The 25611-nt window shown below is 45.1% G+C and overlaps 2 protein-coding genes across 2 annotated transcripts; both read left to right on the top strand.

Annotated features, from left to right (window-relative positions):
• The first annotated feature begins 263 nt into the window (after window positions 1–263).
• On the top strand, window positions 264–9930 carry LOC142814368 (phospholipid-transporting ATPase ABCA3-like). The gene is made up of 6 exons (XM_075893089.1): window positions 264–459; window positions 1573–1767; window positions 5030–5151; window positions 6611–6784; window positions 7928–8150; window positions 9736–9930. Exons 1-6 carry the CDS (start codon window positions 361–363, stop codon window positions 9928–9930), a joined length of 1008 nt encoding a protein of 335 aa, XP_075749204.1. The 5' UTR covers window positions 264–360.
• Window positions 9931–15648: 5718 nt separating this feature from the next.
• Window positions 15649–20101, top strand: LOC119172718 (neprilysin-1-like). The gene has a single exon (XM_075892921.1). It carries the CDS (start codon window positions 15955–15957, stop codon window positions 19618–19620), a length of 3666 nt encoding a protein of 1221 aa, XP_075749036.1. The 5' UTR covers window positions 15649–15954; the 3' UTR covers window positions 19621–20101.
• Window positions 20102–25611: the final 5510 nt, after the last annotated feature.

Here is a 25611-nt window from a genome sequence, read left to right as displayed (position 1 = left end):
TCAACAAGCGCGCACTGTAAGGGAAGGCGGGACCTACTTGGCACCATCCCAAACACTGCGGCCAGGGGATCGTGGTGCGGACGGAGGGACAGCGTTACACAGGCTTGTCAAAGAGCTGCTTCGCATTTAAAAAACCAAGGTGGTCAATTGGTGCACCCTTTCCCTACGATGTTTCTCATGATCACATTGGGGTCTCTGCACGTAAAAACACCTACAAATGTTATTATTATCTAGTTCCACAGGAACAGACGTGCGGGCTCGCCCCAGGAGTACCAGGAGGGACCACGACTGGCGAGGTGTCCGCTCGATTCGGACGTCGGGCACGAAGCAGCGAGGGTGCAGAAGCTCGGCTCTGGACCCATGCCGCCAGAGTACGCGCTCGTGGTGAGCAAGCTGACCAAGTCTTTCGGTCTGTGCAGCAGCGTCGACAACGTCAGCTTCATCCTCAAGACTGGCCAGGTAAGCGCACGCACCTGCTCGTGTTAAGGCTTGTTCAGACATGCAAAGAGCAAGCACTGGTCGCGCGACCAAGTTAATCGCAAAGTGACTTGTCGCAAAGGGCTACTACTGCTCAGTCGCTCGCTGTTCTATTTTCCAATCGCTTGACTGCAGTCGCAATGCGCTAAACCAATCTGATGTCCAATAACAGGACGTCAGCTTATCTCATGAGGCATTGACAATGCGGGCAGACGTGAATTCTGCATGACGGTGGTTATAGGTCGCACGCTGGTGTGAATATCGGTCACATGGGGTCGCATCTTTCGTCGCCAATCGTAAATGGCCGCGCGACCGGTAATGGTCGCAAGTGGGAATGAGCTTTTAGGGCTCCTTCACGCTGGCGACAGACAAAGATCGCACTGCTGCTCGTGAGGGGCGACCACACAGTGACCTAAGACGACCGATGCTATCACGGGTGTGTGCAAGCAACATGTCGCCACACAGATATGCCACATCACTTACGTCGGCTCGCCCCACTATTGCTTAGAAAAATAAGCAACTACTGCCACGGCCCACCTGATTTGTTGAGAAACTTCATGACTGCAACGGCGAGAAAGACCCCTCAAACTATGAAGTGGCTTACTGGAAAGCTTACTCTTCCGATGTTACTCTATAGCATGATTTAATGAATAATTGAAGTAACAATATTGTAACTTGAGTAACTTCAATACCTATAGCGTGAGACACAGATTCGAGGGAAAAGTCGTTTATTTTTTATACATAAATATAATCAGTAATTCCCTATTGATATCATTAAATTATGTCTAACAAAGTAACAAACCCCTCGAACACTTCCCTCTCTTTTATAATTAATAAAAGTAAAGCGCATGGTCAGAAATCATGTTGGCCTCAATGGTGACCAGACCACCTATCCACCTACTTCTAAGATCAAACGTGTCAAATCAATCAGTTAATCAGTCAGTCAATCAATGAATCAAGCAATTCCCCACCGACACACGTGCCCTTTTCGTGCCCTTTTCGTACCAGGCGAAGCCGCTGCACAACCAGCCATTAGGTAACACTGACGGATAGTTCAAAAACGAATCTTCCATCGAAAGGCTTCCGCGCATGCAGTGCCTCGGCATAATCGGCGTTACCGGGGCAGGAAAGACGGAGCTGATGCAGCTGTTGACGGGCCTCTCCGAGATCTCGTCGGGTGACGTCTACGTGGGCTCACTGTCACTGTCACGCACTCCAACGGAGTACTCCTCCAAGGTCGGCTACTGCCCCGACGCCCTTGGCCTACCCGACCACCTTACCGGGCGAGAGGTACGGCAGGGCGTAGGTTATGTTTGTCAAAAACCTAAGTAAAATGTTTCGAACGCGTTTATCAGTAAACATCACAAGGAAACGCGGTGCGGGAAACCAAGATATTGGTGAACAGGCATGGTTGCACGCGGTCTCTAACTACCACACTCAGAAAATTGACTCAAACTACCGTCATATGACATCATGGTGTGACGTCATCAGTTAAAACTGGCACTATGGTCGCTGCCGATTGCATTACTTAATGTATTATCAGGTCAAGGGTTGGAGTGAGGCCACGCATTCAAATTAAGGCTCATTTTTGAATACGCTTGAGGCTGCATCAATGAGACAGAGAGAAAGAACATAAAATGCGATGATATTAACTTCACGCACTTTAAATTTCAGCACACAGTCATATTCGCATTCAACCACACCTTTTAACATGTCGGTCACTACCGGGAATGAAGTTAGAGACCTCGAGCTCAGTATTTTTTCAGTGCCATGACAATTAACACATGGAGCTGCCTTTTCGTTGCGAAAATGTGTAAATTTAGTTAGTTAATTTATTAACTGAATAAGTTAATTAATTGAAGTATTAGACTACTGAACTTCAAGACACGGACACAATACCCATAATACCGTCACTTCTATAGCGCAGCTTCTTGGCAATAGCCTGATTTTTCTTACGCGCAGCCAACAAATGACTCGATGGTTTAAATTACACAGGAGTTGGTGTTACAGTGAGAAATCTCTGTTAAAAAAACGACAGAGCTGCAGTTAGCATAAAGTCCAACAAATGTACTGCAGTAACCGTACATTGTGCATCTGGCGACAAAAAGCGATTTTGTCAAGATTCCCGCAGAGAAATTATTTCAGGAACGAGAAACTACAAGATCTTTAGTCAAATTTGTCTTGAATTAATTAGGTATGAAATATTCTTCCCTTTCATATCAAACACATGAAGGCGCACTTAGGGAAACGAATTTATTATTGCACTTTTATTAGTTCTATGCCATATCTCGTTAAGGGGGCACAAAAGAGCAAAAGGATTTTTCGCGTACAGTTTCATAATCCTGAAAACACCTCTTTTACCACAACGACGCTTGGTAAGCGATAAAACGCGCGAAAGTAAAATGCGGGTGAAGAACGCACCTTCATACTCCGGCACCAAGAACCATGACGTCATAGATTTTAAAGGCGTCTGCTGAGTCCTACGCGACTTATACCCGTGACACACGGGCAAAAGTAAAGTACTTTAAAGTAAACCCCTTTTGTCACCTAAGGGGACCATTTGCAGAAAGGAGTGGCGCTGATGACACACGGCACTGGACTACTGCTTTAGGTGGTGCCTCAGAAGAACGCTGCAAAAAAGTGGCGCTGTTTGTGGAAGCAGCAAGATTGGAAATATTAAAAAGAATCCGCGCATGTACGTCACATTCAGCGACGCCGGAGCATAAAACCGTTTTTTTTTTATTGTCTGGTGGCTTATAACGCGCATACCTGTAATTTTCTTTCGCTTTTTTGCGTTTTTAGCAGCAACTTAAGTTCGTCTGGCAACTATGAACAGTCAATGTGTTGCTGTTTTTGTTTTTTGTCGTGCTTTTTACATGGCTGCGTCCAGCTGGGTCAGTGACGGCGTGCCGCGTTTCATCGTGGTCCTGCGATGTGTCAGCGCAGAGACAGAGATAAAGCAACAGTTGAGGTGGGCCTGACTCTTGTCGCCCTCGGCTCCATCGAAGATGAGCTAAACGCTGCGAAGGCAATTTTTCTGTGAATTTGGAATACCGGTGTCGGTGAGGCTCTCTGCAATCGCCTGGTACACTCCACCGTTGTGCTTTTGCACTTGCAAGGCGTCCAAATGGTCCTCCCATAGCTTTATCAGCGCCCAGGTCTCCTTTTGAGTCCACTGGACGCGCGGTTTTTTCTTACCGACTGAGCTGACTCCACTGTTACAAGATACTACGTCACCGACACAGAAACTGCCGCTGCCAACCCTAACATGATCGCGCTAGTGACGTAATGCAGGCGTTTGAGAGTACGGACAGACTATAGGCCTTCACTTTTCAACAAATCACACTGCTGCTGAAAATGAAAACATTTTCTCAGCGCAAAAAAATACTGACAGGGCACCGCAGTGTTGCGACACGTGTTCTTCTTTTGATAAATTATGCACACTGTATGCGAGAGTACTCCCTTCCTGCCAGAAAAGTAGATACGGGATCTGCTTTTGCGAAAAGGATCTTTGCGGGAAAGGAGTTACTCCTTTGTCGTGTGTCACTGCGCCCGAACGCCTTTCCGAAAGATGTCCTCTTGTCTAAAGGACTTCAGGGTGCCCGTGTGACAGGGGCATTATAATTAATAAAAATAAAGTACATTGTCACCTGTTGGTGTCGTAGACGTAGCTACGAAGCTTCCGAAATTTTCGCTGCGCCAATGCCGCGAAATTACAAAAAATGCATTTGGAGATTGTTGACGTCACGCAAGGAAGTTTAGGCACCTAATTTTAAAAAAATGAAACATTAAGCTTGATTTTTTTCGCTTACGATAGTCAAACCTATGGCATTGGGGTTCTCAGAGTACAGTTTGTCGATCTAAACTAAATCATAGCTTCTCTTTTTTAGCGTTTTCATTCTTTGTGATTCAGGAAGTCGCCACAGTCCGCACTTGCTGAATCCTGGTTCACTGAGGCAAGTTCGTGGCATAGCGAACACCTGACGCAAAAGTAGCGCTAAATTACATGTCTCTGCTGATTTCTTTACATCGAACTCTTTACACAATTCGATCGCGTTGCAGCCAGCAGAATCAAAAATCAAAATGATTGAGAACCAGGGACGCGAGCATGTGTCTGCAATAAGAAATTGCCTATATGAATTACACATTGCACTCTTCACGCCACGCGGTTGAACAATTGTGATTGGTAGAGCATCTGTTCAAGCTTTCTATTGATGGGACAGTGATGGTCGTGCGCAGAGTTTACATTTATTGTTAGGTTAAAAAACATGGCGTTTCGCGTGCCAGAACCACCGATATGATTGAGCAAGGCCTTCATGGAGGGCTTCGAAAATTTTGACTATCTGGGGTTTTTAATGTTTACTGACCGAGCAGTACACGGGCATCTCACCATTTCGTCTCCACCGATACGCAACTGCCGCAGCCGGTATCGAACCCATGACCTTTTTTTGCAGTAGAGCTCCATAACCACTGATAGTTCACCGTTAAATAGTGACCGACTATACTTTCATTGCGACGAAGTGGACCATTCATGGTAGACCTACGAACGCAGGTTATCCAGCTGTTCTGTGTGCTTCGAGGTTTCCGGCCCGACGACACGACAGCGATGGTGAAAAACATGCTGTGCATCATGGAGCTGACCACCGTGGCCAATGATATCACCAGCAACTACACGTGGGTGCTTTGACCGTGGCAGAGTCGTTGTCATGCATCGCAAGCACGATTAATATCTAGCTTATGTGGGAAGCATATTTTTAGTATCGCATAGCGCTGGCACGTCCGCTTCATCCAGCGCCTAGTCTGTATCGCTCTTAAAACTGAATTTGCCGATTCGCCAAGGCCTGTGATTTTTTTTTTTCGGCTGTGAACACCAACGCTGGTATCTTAAGACGAAAAATAAACGCAGTGGCACTACATTTACGCTGGGCTGAAGTATCTTTCTGAGCATTGAGCAAGCCTGGCAGATGAAAAATTACAATAATTCCTTTTTTTTCTTGCACTTGCAGTAATGTAGTCAATTACTTTAGTGAGCCGTTAAACTAGTAATGTAACTTATTTCTCCAAGCCAGGGATTTCAGATGTTACTTATTACGTTCCAAATTAATTTTTACCAAAATATAGCACGTTGACTTCCTTTATGAAACAAAATATATTGTGACCGATGAAAGAAAGAAAATCAAAGACAGATTAATCTGAGTGCCAAACCGCAAACGTAGAAATTAAACAGAGAGTTTAGATATCCGTTTTATATAAACTGCAATGACGTGGCATACAGTCGTCAGCAAGCTTAACACAAACGCTCCCGCGCGTGACGTCGACTAATTTGATGCCAGCCGCGAAGGTATGCTTGGATGTTGCGTCGGCGTGCATGGGTAAAATTTTGGCAACATAACCGCAGGCTACGTGTCGCTAGCTTCAATGAAACTGTTTCAGTACACGCTGTGCAGCGTTAGTATTAAGCTTGCTGACCAGTGTAGAGTACTCATGAATTCCAACACGTCTAATGTTTTAATGTAGCAATTCGCGTCCACTCGCGAAAACGATACGTCGTTATGAATTCGGTATCTAAAAATAAAGTTGGCGCTGGTCTAGGAGTTCAGCGAATCTTACACCGAGACGAACGGAACTAAAGACGTTGCAAACGGAAGTACGTTCGTTACTTAGCCCTAACTTGTCTCGTTTAAATCGGCGAGTACCGTACATGTAAACGGTACAAGGGCTGTGCATGAAAGAACATTTTTCAAAGTAAAATCTTAGTAATATTATTACTTTTCAAACATAATAGTGACTTAGTGTCATTACTTTTAGCCAGCTGTAACTTAGTGTAATTCAGCAAAGTTTGTCATGTAAATTTCTTTTAGGAGTAATGTTGGCGTCTACCATAAGTGCTGTAAATGAAATGTAAATAGTTCGTGCACGATTGAGCTTTTCTCTAACTAATTTCAAAGTAATTTCATTACTTTTCAAACGTACTGGCTATATATTATCATTGTTTTCGGGCATCTGTATGTAGTAATTACACTGTTGAAAGCCTTGAAAGCAATTCGGGATGTAATTTAATTACATTTTATGAGTAACTTTTGGTCATCTGAGTTATAGTGTGGTAAATGCACGATGGCGTTTCGTTGTGCAGACCGGGCGACAAGCGCAAGCTGTGCATCGCGCTGGCCATTGTGGGCCTGCCCAGCGTCATTCTGCTGGATGAGCCCAGCACTGGCGTCGATATGGCGGCCAAGGCGCAGATACGGCGCAGCCTCAGCATCATCCGCGAGATGACAGACTGCGCAATGCTGGTCACCTCCAACAGGTTCGTTCGATCTTGGAATGGTGCTGAGAGCCCACAAATAGCAGCCAAATCGGCCAGTTCACCCCGAGTCCCACGTAGATGCCAGTGGCACCACCTGGCAAGCGAGATTGCGTGAAGGTCTTCATCTTTATAACTTGTGGATGGTGGTCTCTCGAGGGAAGTCCGTGGGGGTGGTTCCGCGGTTCGTTTATGTTGACTTCCGTGGCGAGTCGATTGTCGGCAACACCGCATCCGGGATATACATTGTGTATATTATGTTCTTAGTGCAAGCAATATTGGCATTTATTGGCTCATTTGTCAGGGTGATGTAGTTTTATGTGATTCGGCTGGAGGGCTACTGGTTTTATAAAAGAGGCCAATGAACGTCAATATTTTCGTTACGTCATGTTGTGTACTACATCTGCTGTTCCATGGATGGCTCTTTTAGACATGAGAAGGGACAATCGACACTTGCATCCACTTGTGCGAATTTGCACTAGTGCCTCCTTTTTTAAAAACAGTCACATTATCCTACCTTGCTGCCGACAAACTTAGCAGATACTTCTCGTTTTCATGTAAACACTCTTGTCTGCGATTTTCAGGGTCATGACAGTATGATATAATTATGATGCACACCGTGGTAGGGAGCTCCTTAAATTTCGTCACTCTGGGGCTTAACGTGCGCTGGCAATGCACAGCCCACTGGCATCTAGCTTTTCGCCTCCATCAGAATGTGACTGTAATGACCGGTATCGAACCCACGTCCAGCAGCTTCTGGGTTAGCAGTCTTACAAAGATGCATTCACTACTACGCACGTGATGCTTAAGCCACTCGTTACACACAAGCGACAAAGTTGGAAATGGCACAAGAGCGAATGACCTAATGCAAGTGGGAACAGTCGCATCGTCGCTGTCGCAACTGCTCTTTGTTCGGGCTTGCGTTAGAGCGTGTCCATCCATTTTCAGTAGCCAAAATACAGTACATCGTTTCAGCAGAAGCACCAATCCATTCAAATTCTGCTTTCGTTGCGAGAAACCAGTTTTGTAATAACAAAATGGTCGCACTGATCTGTCTCAGCCATACTGTTTTTTTTTTTCTCTTTCTCTCTTCGTCCCTGTCGTGAAACGAATGCTAATCGTGTCCACTTCTCCATTTTCTCCCAGCATGCAGCAGTGCGAGGGGCTCTGTGACCGCATCGCCATCATGCTTTCGGGCCAGCTCGAGTGTATTGGCACGGTGGACGAGCTGAAGAGCAAGTTTGGCCGTGGCTACACGATCACCATCAGGCTGCGTCAGGACACCTTTGACGACTCGGAGTACCAAGAAGACCTGACGCAGGACATGAAGGCCGAGTTCCACAGCTGCCAGCTCGACCACTCCTTCCAGGCAAGCATCGCTTGGTTTTTCCCTTCACGTTCAAAGCCTCATCACTGCGCGTTATTTGCTCAGTGACAGTACGTCATGCAGAGTAACTTCAGGAGCGCTTCCCTTTTAGGAAAAGGAGGGCTAGCGAAGCTTGGCAGGTGCGCGCCTGAACTGCTATTTTTCTTATTTCTTTCTATCAGTTTGTGGCACTGCGCCATGCTCCCTTCTGTTTCCTTCTATCAAGCCGGGTTTGAGCCTTCCTTCACGTTGTTAGCAACGCATCACTTCAGTTGCTACCAGCAACAACGATAGTCACACCTTCATATATTGACCACAATGCCGAGTCACTTCGACAAGAGATCAGATAGCTGAATCAGAAACGGCTGACCATTAACAATCTCACAGTCGATTGATCATCAGTTATTGTACAATGGAACATACAAAATGCTCATGTGACCGCCGCTCCATCGACATGCGGCATTTCTGTACGGTCCTCGGCAGTGGGCTCTTCGTGTACATCAGCGCCGCCAGCGAAAACCGTATTTCACAAGTTTGCTTCAATATTCAAACCTCCTTGAAAGAAAACTATATATAGAAGAGGTATTACTGCACGGTGATCAGCATTTGCGGAAGTTTTCGGATATAGTCCATTGTGTGTGTATGCTGAGCGCGTTCATTTATATAGTCTTCGTATCTTGCATGAAACCTGCGTGTACCTGGTGTGTCACTTGCCTTAAATCTGAGGTGGCACTCTGGCTTCACGTGAAATTTCGCGAGCGACTTTACAGTTAATCCAATTCTTTAGAACAATTCAAAAACTTTCATCTATGCCGTCATTTCCAAAGGGCTCTCTATTAGACAAAGTATCTTGCTTTCAACTTTCCTTCCGCAGATACTAGAACCTATAGGAGTTCTTCATTCTAAGAGTGCCTGAACAGCAACATTGTTTTCGTTCAAATTGTCACATACTCAAAATACCACCACCTGAGCGCAAGTTTGCAACTGAGGAACAAAACAATAGCAAGGGTGTATATTCGGTAAATTGAGAGGATCTTTCAGCGTAGTCTGTAAACTACTTCCCTATATGCACCCCCTCGATTCAAAGCGCGCAGGGTCGCTATGATGATGCAGAAATTGGCAATGCTTGTTTTTTCCGAGCACTTCCACTCGGGCCCTTTCTGTTTTTTGAGCATGCAAACAATGCTTTCTACAGCTAAAACTGGAAATAAATTGATGACTTTTGTTCAAGTTATTTTAATTTTAATGGGATAAGGGCCAAACAGGTGGATTAGTCCATTAAGAGGACAGTCTGTTTTCTTATGAGCAGCTGAGAATGTTGCGACGATGCAACGAGAAGTTAACCTAACAAATACATTCAGGTGCATCTACCAAGTATCTAAGTCAGCTAACAGGGTCACCTACAATTTTTGTTTTGACAACATTGGTTACATCCGGTCTAAATACGCAACGACTTGACTTTCCCCTATTCATTATCTATGCACAAATCTATTGTTATCAATAAATATAACAACATTGATTCATGGACAAAATCACGTAACGTTCTTCGGTGTTCCTGTAGTGACATCAGGATTTCGTTGGCCTGCAGGGCGTGCTCGAGTACCGCATCGCCACGACCTACACCACCTGGAGTGAGATGTTCTCCAAGATGGCGGTCATACAGAAGAAATACCGCTTCAAGGAGTTCTACGTGTGCGACACCACCCTGGAGCAGATCTTCGTCAGCTACGCCCGCAAGCAGATCAATTTTACCAAGGCCCTAGCCCTAGCTTCAACCCCCTGATCCCCTTTCAAAATTTGAGTGGGCGTGCCCTTGGCTTGCGGTGCATTGTGCTGCGCTCTGCGGCGGTGCTCCATTGGCTGTCAATGCAGCCGACATACGGACCACTGCATATGATAGTACATAGTGCTGTGCATGATATGACTCTACAATTCCGGTCCTTAGGACTTTATATCATTCGGATATCTTATGGCGCTACTGTAAATAGGAATGTATATAACTACGTGTATGGCGTATACGTAGCACATAATTGCTCATTACCATGTTCTTTTATATATGTATATTTATCTTCGCTACTAACGTTCTGTTCACTGCTCCAATCACTTATAGAAATCACTCAATTTATTGAAGTGTTTTATTCTGATACTGTAAAACTGTGGCGGGGCTAATGTGGACACCATTCTTTCGTGTTATATGTTCTGCAATACGAGCCCACCTACCCACTTACTCTTCACGACATGCAAAATCTCTTCTCCGCAGATGTCTATTGACAAAATTAAAGGCGAATGCACAAGGCCATAGCAATCACGTTCTAATCAGGCTCAATAAATACAATATAAATGCTATAGTCATCTCAAATTATGCACTGAACAATCAACGTGAGAGGATGATACCATGGTACATCACCATACGCTGCCGTAGCTTGTAATGCTGGAAACTGCGACGGTGGAGTAAGAAGCTGGGGATTAAAGTGGGTCAGCTAAGGTTTATTTGCATGGTTCGAATTTTCAGCAGTTTCGTACATTGTTCAACTTGTTTTCATGAGGCCTATTTTGTACAGCCCCACATCTCAAAATTGTGTTATAACGTACTTTAGGCAAATGTAAGCCACGATTGTATCCACCACTATCTAGAGTGAAAGGAAACGCTGTAGTGAGAGGGCCCACGAAGAAACTATTAACATTTATACGAATGTTTAAGGGAACGAGGAAAAATGGTCATTTATTCTTTTTGCTTTAATGAAGCTTGCCGCAGCCGATAATCGAGCCCACAACCTCGTTTACAGTAACAAAACGCCTTATAATTCATTCATGTCGCTAAAGCTTTTGTGTGAGTTACTGCACAAATAAATCTTTGGAATGCTACCCCGACAAGCCGGATGGCACATTTACAACAGTGAGCCATTTGCGCGAGCGCTCTTTGTCCGTATTCGTGAGGAGTTAAAGTCCATTTTGTGCATCCGGGCATCATTGCAGGAAAGGGATTTTTAGGGGCGAAGCTCCTAAAGGCATGGGTTTGTCCATTCCTTGTATGTATGTATGTATGTATGTATGTATGTATGTATGTATGTATGTATGTATGTATGTATGTATGTATGTATGTATGTATGTATGTATGTATGTATGTATGTATGTATGTATGTATGTATGTATGTATGTATGTATGTATGTATGTATGTATGTATGTATGTATGTATGTATGTATGTATGTATGTATGTATGTATGTATGTATGTATGTATGTATGTATGTATGTATGTATGTATGTATGTATGTATGTACTTATGGACGTGCGTGGCCGCTTATAGTTTTACCTTCGCCAGCTGCCCACTACTTCGTCCTTGCAAACATCCCACTACGCCTGTCGCCGATCCACCACTCCACCGACCACGAAGCGAACGCTGTTGAGTAGCAGCGAATATGAAGTGCAAGATGGTCGGGTGCATGTATCCAGGTGCACGTTAAAGAACCATAGGTTGTCTCACAGTGTATATTCCTTGTTTGTACGTGACCACCTATAGTTCCACCTTTGCAAACTACCCACTACTTTGTCCTTGCAAACATCCCACTCTGCCCCGTCACCGATCCACCACTTCACCGACCATAAAGCCGTTATAATGAAGGGGGAACGGAAGTGACGTATAGTTACCACTTACAAAGTGTAGAATTTCTTGTTTAATATATACAGTACTTGTATATATAACCCTCCGGCGCTTCGCCCCACTCATCATCACTCGGTCCGTGGATATGCCGCGATATTTTATCTTCCTCGCCGTCGGTCTCTCTCATAAATTTTTACAACAGATTTTTGTATTTATTTTTATAAAGTTTATTTCACAGCCCACTATTTGCCCCCGCTTAATGGCTTTCGCTGAAGGATACGTAAACGTCGTATTCTGTCGCTTTGAATGCATTGTTTACGTTGGTTTAATATGAAGGGTAGAAGCTTAGACACGTTTGCAGCACACACGCGTAAGAAAAGCGCAAGAGGCAAGAACTAGCGAAGAAAAGGAACGGCGCTGTACGTGCGTTGTTTGATAGCCTTTGTCAGCCGTGCTGTCCTTACAAGCATTGTTTTATTTATTGTTTTGTACTGGTCATTCTATTTTCGCTTGAACATACTTATGCTATGAAAATCAAATGATCGCGTTTTCCGCTGCACCTTAGATTAAGACGACAGCACACATTATACGAGCAACAAGCGTATTGCTCGTGTTGAGGTAAAAAACCACCATGGCATCAAGACGCGTTAAACGATCGTCTAAGCGCTTTATGGAGAAACAAAATGCTCCTCTGCGTAATGTTGTAAGACGACCGATTAACTGTGTAAGAATGAGCGGTTTTTCGCACAGTATTTGCAACTCGTCGAATCCACCCATCTTTCGGCTTAAGAATTATGGTATATCGTGGAGAAACTACATAGGGTTGTTTCTGTCACGTGCTAATCCATTTTCTGCTTCGTGAGACATTGTTTACGTCGATAAACAACAAGGAGCAGCTACGGCTTGTGGACACGGCTCGGCCATCGGCGGTGAGACTAACCAAATGTACTGACATTACCCAACACTAAAATTCAGCGATGGGAATACCCCTACCTCCTCACACCAAACTCATATCGGTTCAGATCGTTCGATGGCGGATGTTATCCTGATTTGTATAAGGCTAACCAGTGCAATTATTGCAGTAATGGGACACCTATAGCACATACATTCTGGAAGCTTCCAGTAATAATTGGCAAAGTTAGAGAGTTGGCTTTCGATGAGGACCTTTGGGTGGGTTGGTGGGCCACACTGCGGACTACGTAATGAACTCTGGCCGATACAGCTGGTGAACAAATCGTCTGAGAGACGTGGTCTGTCTGTCGACTCTATAGGAGAGAGCCCAGCCCGGCAACTCACATGAACTGAATGTTAATCACTCACTGGCTGACTCGGCCACATACGGTACATACTCGTGTGATGTGGGGTGCAAGTGATGCGGAGTCCGTATTGACCCAGAAACGGTGCGAATAGACTGTGGAAATCTTAACACGATAGCGTTCAGGAATGCGTTGGCGGCGTAATCGGTGAGTGAATGATCTCAATAGAGGCAAAGTATAATAGACAGTGGTTCGAACGGGATAGCGGTTTGGGAGACGGCGGTCATAAAATGTTGGTTGCATCACGAAAAGAGAGAGAGAGAGGAGCCATCCAAGGTGGGTGGCGTCAGTTTCAGTAATAGTATACTGCCGTATAATTTGCCAAATGGGTAGCTCCACCTCAACAGGGAATATTTATAGAAGTACCTATTGCAATTATTGACCCTTCTTCACTACCCACCAAAGAGAGTCGCCACCTTGACATAGTTCCTCTGGAACCACCCTCTGACTCCTTCAAGTTTCGTTTTTAGATGCGAAGCAGCTTACGAATGAAATTCATCATCAGTCACGCCATAGTCCTCACTGAGAAGCCTCGTTCATAAGCGGCTTCATCTCTAACAGTGTGACGTATGTGTCCCATTGAGCAATAAAGCGTCCTTGAAAAAGTGGGACAACACATGCCCCGTTTCCTGCTGAAGACCTTAAGTGGTAATTCTCTCGCAAAATTTCTCACACGAAAAGACCCGATGCAGACGGTACAGGGGGACAATTCAAAAACTGTGCAGCGCAAAATTTGTAGTGTATCTTATTTCCAGATGTCGTACTCAATCTGCACCTCTGCCTCTTCTGCTGAGCCCAGTGGCTTTCTCCGAAGTCTTTGCACACACCAACCATCTCAGCTTCTCTCCGTCTCATCATTTGGTGTATATGACGACGAAACCTCAGCAATACCTGAATTTACGACCGTATATAAAGTTGTGGGCATTGACCGTGGAAAACCAAATCGAAGTGATGTCTCTGAGTTCATTGAATCCGGTAAGCGTGTTTACAACTGCTGCATTGGATTCGTAAAACCTGTTTAGTCTGAGATGTTAGCTTTCTCATAGATCTTGTACACTCGTTTTCTTCGTTTCGCTTCCTGACTGTCGAAAGCATAGGTTTTGGTATTTTTTGCTCTTTGGTCCTCAACTTTAGAAACAGCGTATTGGCTAAAGCTTTTGGTGACATTGCGACTCCTCTCACAGTGATAAAAAATATGAAAAAAAAAGTGCCGAGCCTTCACTTTAATAAATAAAGTGCTGCTTTCGACGCGATATTTTCCATCTAACTTGAAAAAAAACCTATGCGTGTGTGTTATGTCGTCGGGCTCAGCAAGGAATCACTTCAGTTTTCGTTCAAGCGCACTTCCAACATAATTTTAGGTCGATATAATGCTCTAATTTCAAAATAAAATGCAGAATTGTGTGCTACAATCACTTTTCTGAAGATACGAAAAAGGAAACAAGTACAAAAATTCTATAGCTCTAGCTGTCTTGCGCGCAATGTGACACCAGTTTTAAAATATTTAACAAGACAAAATTAATTTAAACTCAGCATATTACCAGTAGAATGTATCGCTAATGTGCCATCTTTATTTTCTTCGTTTCCTAACTATTTGTGGTGCACTGTAGCAGAAAATAATGGAGCTGATGACAACTCAAAGCGGTGGAGTAAGCTTTTACTGAAGAAGAAAAAGTCGGACAATAGTTAAGACCTTCTGTGCTTCAGCATTGGGCTTCAGCCACAAAAACGCTTTTAATGCCATTTTTTTTACTTTCATAAAACAACACAAATAAGACTATATTTTCCTACCTGTGTGAACATTTTTACTGAAAAAATAACTTAGCATAAAAAGGTGTTTTTCATCACATTTATTTCTGTTGAAGATAACGACTTTACTGTGTGACCTTAACGGGTAAAAAGAAATTATTGCACTCTTTCTGTTTTACTTACTTTCTTTTTCACTCGGTGTTCGATGTTCAATACCGAAAATGCCTCACTAATTAAGATACATTTTTTACTTCTTTCTCTGAGAAGGTATGAGCCATGTTTGAGGCATAATCATCATCTTCATCGTCGTCTCATTATTCTTCAGAGAGTTAATACAGAAATCCCTGAAAATGATATCACACTCTCTCTGTTGCTGTCATTCAATGACGAAAAAGATCATATTTTGTCGCATGCCTACTTTTTGGGCCACTTCATCATACTACAGCCAGCCACAGGAACGTCAGGGAGACTCTTTGTAAGCACCCCGTTCAGATAAGAATGTCTTCTTGTTAATGAATTGATAGGAGTCATTTCTTCAATATTTCTGAAAAAATACGAATATATTATATGTGTCAGTGATTATTTTGTTATTCCCAGCGCTTAATATAATTATTTTGCTTTTATTCATAGTATTTATGTATTTAGTTGTTTACCTAATAACTAAAATTAGCCTTCTACTTCTAAAAATTAGAATTTTTTGATATACTAATTGTTTATGTTTTAAAGTTCACGTTTACATTGCCCATTGACTTCTTGATTAAGGTGCCGTAATGGGTTGGCACCAGTAATCAATGTACAAGCAAGCAAGCAAGCAAGCTAGACATTGAAGAAGAAAACAAGCGGAAGGAGCACCGATCGCTGCGCGCCAGCCACTGGGCCCAGCTCGAGAGCTCGCTCCCGGCAAGCCTTTTTTTATTATTTCCACCTCTTTCAAGATGGAACCGCGCCATAAAAACGTAAATTGCCCACCGTGCACCTAGCGAGGAATCACCGACAGCGCCGCACCGGTCCCACCAGGGTTCCGTCGGTTCACGGCCGGTCCATGCGTCTTTCAGCGGATGGCCCGGCAAAGTGTCGCCGCGCGGAAAATCGGTCGAGCTGAAAGACTCGTCAAACCAGCCGCCTCTCGTCGTGCTTCACCATGAGCTCGGAGAAGCACAGGGAGAAGCCGGCGCTACTCATGCCCCTGGATGACAAAAGTCAAAGTGAACCCCGGCTAGAGCCCCTACCTACGTCGCTTGGTTCAACTAGCCCGCTGAGCAGCCAGACAGAGCATAAGAGTCGCGAGCCACCCGAACAACCACTGGTCGAGTATGGTGACATCCGGAGACCGTCCATCAGTGTCAACGAAGGTGAGCTGGGCAGTCAGCCACCGTTCGGTGAGCATCGGCGAAAAAGTATCGGCAGCGTCGACTACGGGGACCCAGGGCCGGACAAGTCTGATAAAGAAGATGGCCTCACTCCCATGCCCCCCGTGGCGGGAGACAACGTGGATATCGTGAAAGACTTTCTTGAGGGGGCCATAAGCTCCGAGGAAGCACCCAAGGCCACTGCGGTGCCAGTGTCTATGGCACTGGTACCTTTGGACGAGCGCGCGGAGGAACAACAACGCCCAGCTATAAAGGATTTACACCAGCGACCACTAAAGCCACTTCCTTTGGTACCAACTGACGAGAAACCACCACCACCACCACCTCCTCCGAAGCCCCCACCGCCGGCACAACCCCTAGAAGGTAAGAAAGGCAGTCGTTCGTCTTCCACAGGCACTACCGCCGGCTCTTCGACCGAGGGCTCGGAAAGCGAAACATCGACCAGTGCCTCCAGCAGCACGGGCACTAGTAGTAGTGGTACCACAAGTACCACAGGTTCAACCGGCTCTACTAGCACGAGTGGAAGCACCAGTACCAGCAGTACTACCGGAAGCACTACAGGCACTACTACTACTCGAACGAACAATGTAAAGTCCAAAGCGGAGGAGAAGGCAGAAAAACCAACCGCCGCTCCAGTGACTGCCGTAGAGGCGAAATTGGTAGCCCCTGTGCCACTACCTCAGAAGCAACCTGGAGAAGCAACGGCGTCTTCGTCCTCCGAATCGTCGTCTGGTTCTAGCTCCGGCAGTGACTCCGATAGCAGCGAGTCCAGCACATCTGCTCGAACTGCCACTACAAAAGACCAGGAGAAGCAACCACTGCTTCCGAAGCAACAAGCCCCGATTACGAACGCAAGCAAACCAGCGAAGCCTGAAGGCGATGCAAAACCTAGCTTAGCTTCACCAACCAGTGCTACATCAGGTGTAACGTCTGGCCCTACGTCGGGTACTACGTCAGGCCCTACGTCGGGTGGTACTTCATCTGGGCCAACACCGGGAGCAACGTCAGCGCCGACATCAGAAAAAAAGGCTGGAACCTTTGTACCCCCATTTAGGCACCCGCCCGTGCCACCAGGTGGACTGAGACCAAATAGGCCACCTCCGAAGCCTGCCGAGCAAACGCCGAAAGTCCCGCCGGAACCTGAGAAGCCGCACAAAGTCTCCGAAAAGCATGGGAACGATCCTGCACTGTACGCCATGATGAACAACGAAGTGCACCGTGAAGTGGAGTGCAAAAGGCAACTGATCCCGCGCCGCCTGTTCTTGGCAAACCTCCTGGCATGTTTCATCCTCGTTGTCATCTCCCACATAATCATTGTTTACGATTTCGAACGGCGAGCTTCGATGACCAGTCCACCAGTGCCTTCTGCAATCGGGGAAGACGATCACGTATGTCGCGACGTGCAGTGCAGTGCGGCTGGTACTCACCTCTTTTACGTGTTGAATGCAAGTGTGAAGCCTTGCGACAGCATATACGACTACGTATGCAAAAGTTGGATACACGAGGGACCACAGAACTACCGCAAGATAGTCCTTGGCTCCGAGCGCATTTTTGTTGATAACATGTACACCGAGATGAAGACAGCCCTACTCAGTTATCAGGCTAGGGCTAGCGAGTCAGAGGCCGTGAGAAAAGCCACTGAACTCTACAGGCTATGCCTAGAAGAGCCAAAGAAGCAACCGAAAAACACGAACCTGATAAATCAATTACTGAGTGACTATGGACTTTCTTCATGGCCTTACTCCGAAAGTGCCGCAACGAATTTTTTCTCGAGCCCATACCTCAGCCTAGCAAAGTTCATCCGCGATTCCGGTGTCGGTGCAGTCGTAGCAGTGAAGATGCTACCCGACCCCGAAAACACTCTGGCTAGAGTGTTTGCGCTTGACTGCTCCACTTTCATTGTGCCCATGGGTACGCTGCTGCAGTTTGCAGAACACAAAAGTGACACTTTGCTTGGTTATAAAGCGTACATTGCTGACGTTCTTAAAGCAGTGCGACCACGACGACAGGATGTAGACAAGCTGGCTACAACAATTATGGCGTTTGAAGTCAACATGGCACATCGCTGCAGTGAAGGTTGCCGGAAAAAAAGGTTTAAGAGGACTACACTCAATGACTTGACAAGTGAACTGAAAAGCAAAGGTGTTGACTGGAAGCAGTTTTTAGAGGATGTGGCTCCAGTGAAATCAGACATCAGGCAAAGCACTCCTGTTCTGGTTCGCTCTTTGCGGTACCTCAAAGGTGTGTCCATGCTTTTTGAAGACCAACAGACATTGCGGCGCATGATGAACTATGTAGGGTGGCGCGCGGTTCATCACTTTATGCGGCACGCTGGCACTAGCTTCCGAGAGTTGACAGAGGCGTTCATGACGGCGAGACTAAAGGAAGAAAGGTTCCCGTACGACAGGAGCTGCATCAGAGATGTCAACGATGTGATGCCTTTCGCTGTGGGACGTGTGTTCGCTGAAACGGTGTTTTCTCAGGACCATTTCGACTTTGCTGCACGGTCAGTGAATGCTCTTATGAAAGGGTTCCAAGTCGTACTTAAAGAGTTTCAATGGGCCCCTCTAGACGTGCAGTCAAAATTTTCGAGAATGGATTACATTGTCAGCTACCCTGAATGGATAAAAAATTTCTCCAGACTAAACGCCTATTACGACAGCGTGCCGACAAGCGGATCGTACTTTAATCGCTACATCAGTGCCTCGCGGAATCGGTATCAGCGCTACCTCTCTCCACCTCCGATGATGCCGTACATGCATCGCAGGCTGGCCGAATTTATTTTCCCATCCCGGGTAGTGGACCTGGAGCGGCGCGTTGGGCCTCCGCGTGAGACCACCTTCTACGACGTGCGCGACAACACGCTCATCGTACCGGCCGGTGCCATGCAGCCTCCCTACTTCGACACGAGGCGTCCGTGGGGCCTTACCTTCGGAGGCCTCGGAACCATGGTCTCCCGCGACTTCGTTAACGAAATGTTCCACACGCCTGAAGGAATTCTAAAAGACGACAAGCAGAAGACAATCTTCAAGGACAAGACCCAATGTCTTTTGGATTACATCAAGAAAGGACTGGACCCAAACACAAACCCGGACTGTACGAGCATTGTGACGGATGTCTTCGCGCTTCGGGTGGCTTATGAGGCGTACCAAATCTTCGTCGACGGCAGAGACGACGACACGCTTCAGGGTGTCGCGCAAATGACGCCTGACCAGCTTTTCTTCATTTCGGCTGTGCGGACACTCTGCACGAGCATCAGGGAGCAGCACTTCTCTCAAGTCGTGCTCCTGCGCAAGAACGTCACGGAGATGGACCTCATCGACCCAGCAGTGATGAGCATGCGAGAGTTTGAGGACGCCTTTAACTGCAAGCAGAGTAACGTCGCATCGGGCGAGAACTTGTTCAACAAGTGTTTCTACCCTCCTCAAGCATCATGACTGCAGTCACCACCACTAGTCAAGCTAGTGTTGAAATGAATCTGCGTAAACGAACGCTTCTGCGACCAAACGAAAATGCCGCTTCAGGTGCGTTGTTTGTTGTCACCTGTACGTCATCCGCGCGGCCCAGACCATCTTGGAACTCGGGGGAAAAATGCCTTTGCCCGGATGTTTCTTGTGTAAGCTGATGTCCCAAGAAAATATGGCAAAATGTGGCATTGTAATTATGGAATACAAACGTTCTTACGGGGCCTTCATTCAATCATTCTAGTTTGTTTTTTACAGCTCAGTGGACATGTTAGCTTAAAGTATTTTGTCGTGCGCTTTGCTAGAGACTGCCTAGACTCCTTTCAAAGCATGTTGTTGTCCGAAGCTGTCCAGTGATGAACCCTTTTTATTAAAGTGACACTTCCTGCATATGGAAAGCATGCTTCCACTGCAAACACAGTTGTTTAATACTCTAAACATATCTTCCTGAATGTGGGACCAATTCATGAAAAATAAATGGAACTGGCACAGAATTCGGTCATATATTGCGTTTCACTTCGTTTTAGAGGAATATATATGGTGTTAAAAAACATTTCGCAGCCTGAGATATGTCAAAACCTCTTCAATGAAATTTTCGGGCATGCGGTCGCAATCTCAAAAACCAAGATAGCCAGTAACCACCATCCCATTAACGACGTATTAAAGCATGCAATTATCTAAACCACTTTTCATGTTGTGCTGGCTCTCGCCGAAAAAAAGCTTTTTTTTTTTTCGTTCACGAAGTAGCGCATAGAAGCAGTATAAAGATCACCTCACTCAGACTTCTATGGGTACGAAGTAAGAAAGAAGCTTTGAAACGTAATATCAAGTTTCACCTGGCTATATACAATGCAAAAGCAATTTATTAGCAGTTTATTGGAGCACTAACAGTAAAATAAACTCAGATAGTTGAGAGAAAGGGAAGTAAAGCATCGTGAAATTGCTCGTGTTAAATTCGAAGCGTTCCTTTGCGTACCACAAGCTCTTTTAGCGTCTATCTATCTATCTATCTATCTATCTATCTATCTATCTATCTATCTATTCACCTAGCCACCTACATCTGGGCGCTCTCGTGATCACCCCCTTAACTTGGGGTAAACCAAATGGGAGGGTAAGATAGTTTGACAAATACGGTTCGCTTGTGATGACTCGAATAATATCCCGATCCCATCATGTACGTCGTCAAACACTTTCCCCCAGACAGTGGCACATATCCGTGGGTGAGTACGTGCCCCTGGTATGCAGAAATGTTCGACAGGTGACTGACACTTCATATCTACCCAGCAACAGCGAAAACACACAGGGGTAATTTCAACGCATGAGCGTTAAGAAAAAAAATGGCTGCATATCCATGGTGTAAATGATGGAAAGTGGGGCAAAGCATCTATCCGTCCATTCGTTCTTGCTTCCGTTCGTCCATGCGTCTGTCTGTGTGACCATCCACGCATCCATCCGCCCGCCCGTGCGTGCGTCTGTTCGTGCGTCCGCACCTCCATCTGTGCGTCCATCCCTGCGTTCGTCCATGCATCCGCCCCTGCGTCCGTCCATGTGTTCCTACGTCCATGCAGCCATCCATGCGTCCGTTCATGCGTTTGTCTGTGTGTCCATTCGTCCATCTAGTAAACACTCCAAGTACCGCCCTCTCGGATCTTTTCATCGTATATTCCGCATATAGAAGCACCGCCATCCAGCGGGCATTCCAAGGACTAAACGAAAGGCGGCACACACAAACTTTCTTACGGCTTGCGCTTCTTGTCCACTTCCCACCTTTAGCCACCTCGAATTCATGGTATATACTAGTTCACTGTATTCATGGCACTGCGGCCCAACGCTCGCTAAACCTTTCTAAAACCAAGGAGGTTACACCCAGCGAGTATAACATAGCAACCCTTTCTTGTCAGATAGCGCTCAATGTACATGCCAAAGGCTGCTAATGGGGAATGAGAGACAGGAAAATTCGGCTTTTAATTAACGCGCACGCTGCGAACTTTTTGTATTCTTCAACAACGCACAGGAGAAAGCTCCCACCAGCACCACCTTGCAGGTCAAAAGGTAAGACTGGTTACACACTACGACTACGACTAAGAGGGACGAACGGGTGCCGCTTTAAGGAGCTTCGCCCCTAAAAGCTGAAAAGGGCTGTGTTGACCCGTCGAATCTACAGAAAAAAGATTGGCAGATCCCACGTGCAGTACGAATCGATAATAAGCGAAGCACGAATAAGGAAGGTTGATAAATGCTACTTTAAAATCAACACAACGTTACCAGGCGGACGTAAATTATGTCATACATGACTTTCATGCCATGATTGTCTTGTCTTGTTACCTAGAAGATTTTGGCTCATACCCACAAGGGGGATTGGCCACACTGTACTATAGATAGATAGATAGATAGATAGATAGATAGATAGATAGATAGATAGATAGATAGATAGATAGATAGATAGATAGATAGATAGATAGATAGATAGATAGATAGATAGATAGATAGATAGATAGATAGATAGATAGATAGATAGATAGATAGATAGATAAATAGATAGATAGATAGATAGATAGATAGATAGATAGATAGATAGATAGATAGATAGATAGATAGATAGATAGATAGATAGATAGATAGATAGATAGATAGATAGATAGATAGATAGATAGATAGATAGATAGATAGATAGATAGATAGATAGATAGATAGATAGATAGATAGATAGATAGATAGATAGATAGATGCGCTCAAAGTCACTGCAGTTCGCTAAGAAATGCTTCGCATTTAAAGTGTCAGGGTCCCAATAGGAATTCAACCCCATAATTCTGCGTGGCAGCTAAGTATTCTACCACAGAGCCACAACAAGTCTCGCATTTGTTGTTCAAGTAGATTGTGATGTGATGTCAGTGAAGCGTCATTCGGGGATGCAGTGATGGCTATCCCATTTTATAAACATAACATATGTAATCCTACGACGCAGCCGTCAGGTCCGGTGAAGATCAACTGTGGTTGCGTAATGCACTGAAGGTGATTGACAATTTGTATCAACCAAGGAACTACACAAACACACATGGGTAGTTTTAATTCGAGAGCGTCAAGAAAAATCTGTGTATCTCCACGAAGTGAGTGATGACGATTGGGCGGAGCAATAGGGCCTAAGGTCCATAACGTCAACGTTGAAGTCACCCACTAGTGTAAAGGACGGACCGATGGGCGGATGAACACACGGACGGACTGATAGGTGGGCGTATGCACGGAACGAAGAACAGTTGGACGCATGCATGGATGAACAGATGGATGGACGATTGGATGGACGCGCTGACGGTGGGATGAACGGGCATATGAATGGACGGACGGCGTGGGCGATCATGTATCGTGCTGTCATGTAGTTCATTACATATAAAGTCGGTTGTTTACACATGCGTTTTTTATAGTGCAGCTAAACAGTTTCTGCCTGGGTTTTGTGGGGCAAGATGGACGCCAGCTATATTGGCCCTATGGGCCTTCGCTCCTATAAGTGGGCATGGGCAGCGTTAACCACACGGCGGCATAGAATAAATGTCATGGTCTCAGCAGGAATCGAACCCCAGTATTCTGCGTGGCAGTCAAGTATTTTAGCACAGAACCACGCGAGGTCCCGGAACTGCTATTCAAGTAGGCAGTAATGTTCGTGAAACGTCAATTGTGGTTGAAGTGTGGGCTATCCGATCTGATAAACAGTACATACGGCCTATCATGCAGACTACTTGTCGGGTTAACGACAATTGTTTTGAAGCGTCATCGACTGAAGCTCATTTATTCAGCAGTGTCTAGGGCTGCCGACTTCGCTGGTACAAGCGCCACACATCAGCTTGCCGCTTCTTGTGTTGTTGATGCCTCTGTTGCAGTTAGCGTTGTTACTCATCATTAAGCATGCGACTGTTTACCGTATACCTGTGCGTACAACACTTGCACATTTAGCGTCAATTCGTTAACGTTTCACTCAACAAAAATTACAACACAGTTATCTTCTCTTTACATGCTTCGCATAACATCGATTCCCAAAGTACGTGAGATCTGCTGATTTTTTTTTTCATGGAGTAGCAAGATAGCCAAGGGGAATTAACAAAAAAAAAGAAGTTTGATTGAATATCTTATGTTAGGCATTGCTTTTCTTTCACGTAATCTTCGAATAAGGACAACAGCCAAATGAAATATACTTCCAAAAAAGCAAAAAAAAACTGAGCCCTACTTCAGTAAAAAAAAAAACTGCCAATTCGTTGCAGTGACTTCATAGTATCCTCTTTCCTCTGGTGTTTATTGCGTCTTGTCTGCCAAAGTTGTATGACCCGGAATTTTACCAAGGACTCGTTATCAGTGTAGTACTTAATAAAAATACCACAATACGCACGGACAAACTAAGATAGCAGTACGGTCCCAGCCACCAAACTGCAGTGAGCCTATAACTTTCCCTTCGTAAGGAAATATTGCCAACTGCATTTCGGTGTCTTACTAAATGTGTGAATGCTGCAAAGACAAGCGCTAAGCATATCAAAAAGCGAAATTTAGTCGCATTTAGCCAACCACTTGTATTCAGAACTCATCTAGAACCTGTCAGAACACTGAAGTGTCATCCTGAAATTCGCAACATGGAAGTACAGTAACATTATGCATCTTCAACATGAAATCCCATTGAACGTCACGTAAAATTAGTGAGCACAGCTGGCTGCGAAACTGAGATGGGAGTCTTCATAGGAAACTGCTACTGCAAACAGCTGAGAGACCACTGACACTGCTTTGAGGTTAAAAAAGAAGATAATTTCCGGTAGCCTGTAGGAAAGCACGCCGTAGTGTTGTAACGGGATGGAAGGAGGCTAATTCGGAAGGACGTGAAGTAGTCTAAATCGTACTCGTTTCTCTTAAGCAAGGTCGCGGGACTGAATCACGGCCGCGGCGGCAGCGCTTCTAAGGAGGCAATATGGTAGGCGATTGCATGTTTAGATTTAGGCGCACATTATCAATTCCAGGCCGTCGAGATTTCCGGAGCCCTCTGATTCTGATTTTGAGGCGTAAAAACTCGGTGATTATTCGCATTTAAGAGAAAGCATCAGATGGCACATGAAACAGGAACATTGATCATCGATGCTAACCTCCCTGTCCTTCCTCATTTATTCCTCCTCCTCCTTGATCATCGATGTCGGCATTCCGAATCGTCAATGTCAATACGAGAAATGCAAAGACTAATCACGTGATAACGTCATAATGGCTACGCAGATCACTAAAATTTGTGACGTCATCATGAGGTCACATACAGTGATGCCGCGTGCAATGCTGGCGTAATCACATGTAGTCATCACTTGCCTCCGATCCCGGAGGCGATTCAGAACTATATCTTGTGTAGAAGGCCTTCGGTTGGCAGTGGATGAAGATCTCTACATCAACTAAAAAAAAAGTGGCTTTTTTTTCGGGTCTAGACTAAAAAACCGGAATAGTGAAAAGTTCCTTAATCAATTTTTAATTGCAAGACGCTTTTTTCTCTTTGGCCACAGCCATCCATTTATCTTTGTGTGGATTATTTCTGTTCGTTTCTTCACAATTTTATTCGTTTATATATTGTATGAGCAACAACTGAAGTAAATATTTATGAAGCTATTTCTTCAAAAAAAAAATAAGTTCTTAATCAAGGCACCATCCGAGTGATGGCCGATCCCATGGAGTGAATTGTGCCAAGTTTGTAAGTTCCTGTAGGACACCAAGAAGAACGACGACTTGGAAGAATGTGTGCAGTAATTTCTAAGGCTAAATCAAACAAACAAACAAACAAATGGGCCTTGTGATTTTTTTATTACTGTTTCATCCAAACACACATCACTGCAGCTCTTGGTTGCAGCTGATAATCAGCGCAGCCTAATTGTAATTCCGAAGTTGTCTTGTTGTAGTTAGGGGAAACTGGAGACGTGTATTGAGAGAAGCTGTCCCCTGTACAGCTCCCCTTTCATC

Source organism: Rhipicephalus microplus, chromosome 4 (genome assembly GCF_043290135.1).
Source record: "Rhipicephalus microplus isolate Deutch F79 chromosome 4, USDA_Rmic, whole genome shotgun sequence".
NCBI classification, from domain to species: domain Eukaryota; kingdom Metazoa; phylum Arthropoda; class Arachnida; order Ixodida; family Ixodidae; genus Rhipicephalus; species Rhipicephalus microplus.
This window is presented reverse-complemented; position numbering and strand designations above follow the sequence as displayed.

What these genes read in the sequence shown, in the direction of transcription:
- LOC142814368 (XM_075893089.1), top strand. Translation starts at nt 361, where the DNA reads ATGCCGCCAGAGTACGCGCTCGTGGTGAGCAAGCTGACCAAGTCTTTC. An exon ending in GATATCACCAGCAACTACAC is followed by an intron (nt 5,152 to 6,610) that starts GTGGGTGCTTTG and finishes TTCGTTGTGCAG; the next exon opens with ACCGGGCGACAAGCGCAAGC. An exon ending in AGCTCGACCACTCCTTCCAG is followed by an intron (nt 8,151 to 9,735) that starts GCAAGCATCGCT and finishes GTTGGCCTGCAG; the next exon opens with GGCGTGCTCGAGTACCGCAT.
- LOC119172718 (XM_075892921.1), top strand. Translation starts at nt 15,955, where the DNA reads ATGAGCTCGGAGAAGCACAGGGAGAAGCCGGCGCTACTCATGCCCCTG.